Below are 3,239 nucleotides of genomic sequence, written 5' to 3'. Positions count from 1 at the left end.
TTCAAGTCATAAAATATAATGGAAAAGGAATGTTAAAGATGATATTTCTTTTCCATTAAAAGTCATGCAGATGCTTGAATTTCAAGTCATAAAATATAACGGTAAAAAATATAAAGCTCATGAATGTCTCTAACAAATAGTAATAAAGGTTTAAAGATTAAAAACCATAAAAAATAATATGACCATTAGTTAAAAAGTAAAAGTATGTTTGTAACATCACAACAAAAACAAAATATTCAACGGATAATGATAGCTCCATTAACTCCCTTATGGTTTTGGTAATTGACAAGCACTAGACCATCTGATCAATAACTTCGGCAAGTGCTTCATTGTTGAATCTAGCTTGTGTGAGGGGGCTAAAGTTAGAAGCCATTATTGGCGGCATGGACTAGAAACAGCCGATGGTCCTTTTGATTGACAAGCTCTAAGTCATAATAGTATTACATTAACCACAGGTTTACGTAAGTTTAGTGCACCTAAAGTCAGCAAATGTAATTGTGCACTCAAGTGATCTACAACATCAAATAAATTATGATTACTCATCAAAAGTGGCACTAGATGTTGCCTAGAAGAGTGTAGTCACTTCATCCGCATAGTATTTTAAAAATCGAAATAAATTGAAAGTTTAATACTTCTAATTGAGAGAATTTTTAAACTTTAAAATTTCTTTTTCAAACGCATGAAAGTTATAAAAATTTATATATATATATATATAGTTTCTTTCCAACATATTGCATTTATTTGTGCATAAAGACAACCAAATTGAATGCTAAACAGAAACCCCCACTTTCTCTCCCTTTAAGCCAAACCGACATGTCCAGACAAACTATGACATATTACAGAAATCCCCACTTTCTCTCCCTTTGAGCCAAACCGACATATTACAAAAGGCCCCTATTTTTCACTTATACAAGACAAACTATGTATGTAACGTCGAGAAGAAAGTGGGGGTTACATTAAATTCAAGCATGTGAACATTCCGGCGGGAGTCCCTGCGGGAAGCGCTTGGTATCGGAGCAATAGTTGTAAATCATGTAATTCTTTTGTACCCACTTTATTCTTTCTGCCCCGGTCGTGTCGAGGGATTCCGTCAGCCAGGAGTTGCCGGAGGAATTGGATGAACAAGAGGAGGAGCCTGAGGACCAAACGCAGGCTTGGGCATTGAAGTTTGTGTAAGAGGCAGTGAACGGGGCTTGGCTCCAATCGGTCTTCACAAGGCCGCCGCGTGTCGCCCAATCGTCGGCGTTCCAGAGGCTGGAGTATAGCCACATGGCTTGGTTCTTGGGGAAGGAGACCCCCTTTGATTCCAAATTCTTGAATTCTCTGATGGGAGTACCATCCACAGAGAAACTATAAAAGAAACATGACAGATGTTAGAGAAAAATGATCATTTGTCTTAAAAATTTAATTATTTAATTAATATTCTTATACTCTCTTTTTCATCACTTTTTCATGTGTTGGTGTCCATACTCATTCTTTATAGATAAGGTCAACAAGTAAAATATTTAACTGAAATAAAAGGTTAATAATGGACACAAGAGATTTAAATTCAAAATCTCTACTCGAATACTATATTTAAATTTAAAGCATGTTTGAACATACTTGAGATTGTGTTTGAGAAATAGAGCTTTTAAATTAAAAATTTTTTTTTTGGCAAAAACTTCATTTTTAAGTTTTTGTTTTGATTATTTTAAAGCTTTGTGAACCCTTAAAAACGCTTTCAATTTGTTTTACCAATCGAGTATTTTTTTCCTTCAAATAGATTTTTTGAATGTTAAACGCACACTTAAACAAGCTCTTATCACCTAGGAAAGAGTGAGTGATGGAGATATGGTTAAATCATCAATTGTCCTAAATTTTTTAGACATATATGTTGTAAGAGAAATGTTAGGTTTTCCAATTCTTTTTCTCAAAAATTTGGTTTTTAAGTGATGTATCACCATGTCATGTGATATTTTGTTTTAGTAAATAGCGACTTATGTGATGGGATGGTGACCCATGATCACTTGAAAACCAAATTTTCTTCCTATTACCTTACAATTTTCCTGCTCTAATTAATACCAAATATATTAAATAATCGCTTATCGTAAAAGAATAAGCTAATAGAAAATTGATGGAAACAAGATTCGGAGTTACCGTAAAACTATTTTAAATTAATACTTATTTTAGTAACTTGGCTTATATTTTAAGAGAGATGGAGGGAGAGTTACATGATGCTTCGAGAATTCCATAGGACGGAGTAGGTGTGGAAGTCCTTGGTGGGGTCGAACCAAAGATAAAACTGTTGCTCCCTATTGCCTTTCCCCTCTGTGAATACGTTTGTGTGCAGAATATAAGGGTCTCCACTAAGGTTACCAAGAAATTCAAAGTCGATTTCGTCATGAGCTGACCCTAGCGATGACAGCTGCAACATGCATAAACAAATAGGTGTTATATTTATATATAATATATATTATATATATAACGCACAAGTAACAACATGAAAACAAGGAAAAAGAGACGACAGAGATGAAGAACAATTGACTCTTACATAGTAAGCAGTGACGGTTCCGGCGGAGTTGCCGGGCACAAGCTTTAGCTGCATATCAATCTTCCCAAACAAGTACTCCTTCTTCGACTTGAAACCGGAGCCGGAGGTCTTGTCGAGAGACAACGTGAGAAGCTGGCCGTTGTTGAGTATTTTTGCACGCCCATCACCCCATGTGATGTCAAACTCATCGTAGAATTTGCCAGCCGATGCTGCCAGAAAGAAGCCGAATAGAAGAAGAGCTAAAGCCATGTTCTTGGTTGCAACAAAAGTAGGAGCAGTGCTCATGCTTAATTTTTTTTTGGGCGATGTGGGATGGTGGATTAGAGGAGTCAAGTTTTTAAAGAGATGGGTGAAGTGCATGGAAATGATTAGGGGTATATATATATATAAGTGTGGGGGAGAAGGTGTGGATGTGAAGGTGTGTGGGAGAAGCCAATTGATGGTCACCGGGTGGGGTTGAAGTGGTTGGGAAAATTCATGCTTGAGGAAAGAGAGATTTGGGTTGACTTGGCTTGCATTTGTGGGCACAAAGACAGCTAATGGAGAATTGACGTCTTCGCTAGTGTTCTTGATTGATTTGGTTTCAGAATATGTTTTTACGCGGTTGTGAGGTAAGACAAGGCAAGGATTCATCAATCCATGCATAGCTAGCTGTCTTCTCGCTTTTTAAGTTCCTCTTGATTGCTTTTTTGAAATACCCAGGTCTTCT

At 36.5% G+C, this 3,239-nt stretch overlaps 1 protein-coding gene across 1 annotated transcript; it reads right to left on the bottom strand.

Moving 5' to 3' along the window:
- Nucleotides 1–722: 722 nt before the first annotated feature.
- LOC132190231 (probable xyloglucan endotransglucosylase/hydrolase protein 23) lies at nt 723–2,896 on the bottom strand. Its single transcript, XM_059605152.1, has 3 exons — nt 2,531–2,896; nt 2,211–2,404; nt 723–1,350 (listed from the first exon to the last, which is right to left on the bottom strand). The coding sequence occupies exons 1-3, from the start codon at nt 2,888–2,890 to the stop codon at nt 963–965; spliced, it is 942 nt and encodes a 313-aa protein (XP_059461135.1). The 5' UTR covers nt 2,891–2,896; the 3' UTR covers nt 723–962.
- Between the last annotated feature and the right edge of the window lie 343 nt (nt 2,897–3,239).

The sequence above is a fragment of the Corylus avellana genome, chromosome ca8 (assembly GCF_901000735.1).
Source record: "Corylus avellana chromosome ca8, CavTom2PMs-1.0".
Lineage (NCBI taxonomy): Eukaryota > Viridiplantae > Streptophyta > Magnoliopsida > Fagales > Betulaceae > Corylus > Corylus avellana.
Note: the sequence above shows the minus strand (reverse complement) of the source record. Positions and strands in the feature narration are given on the sequence as shown.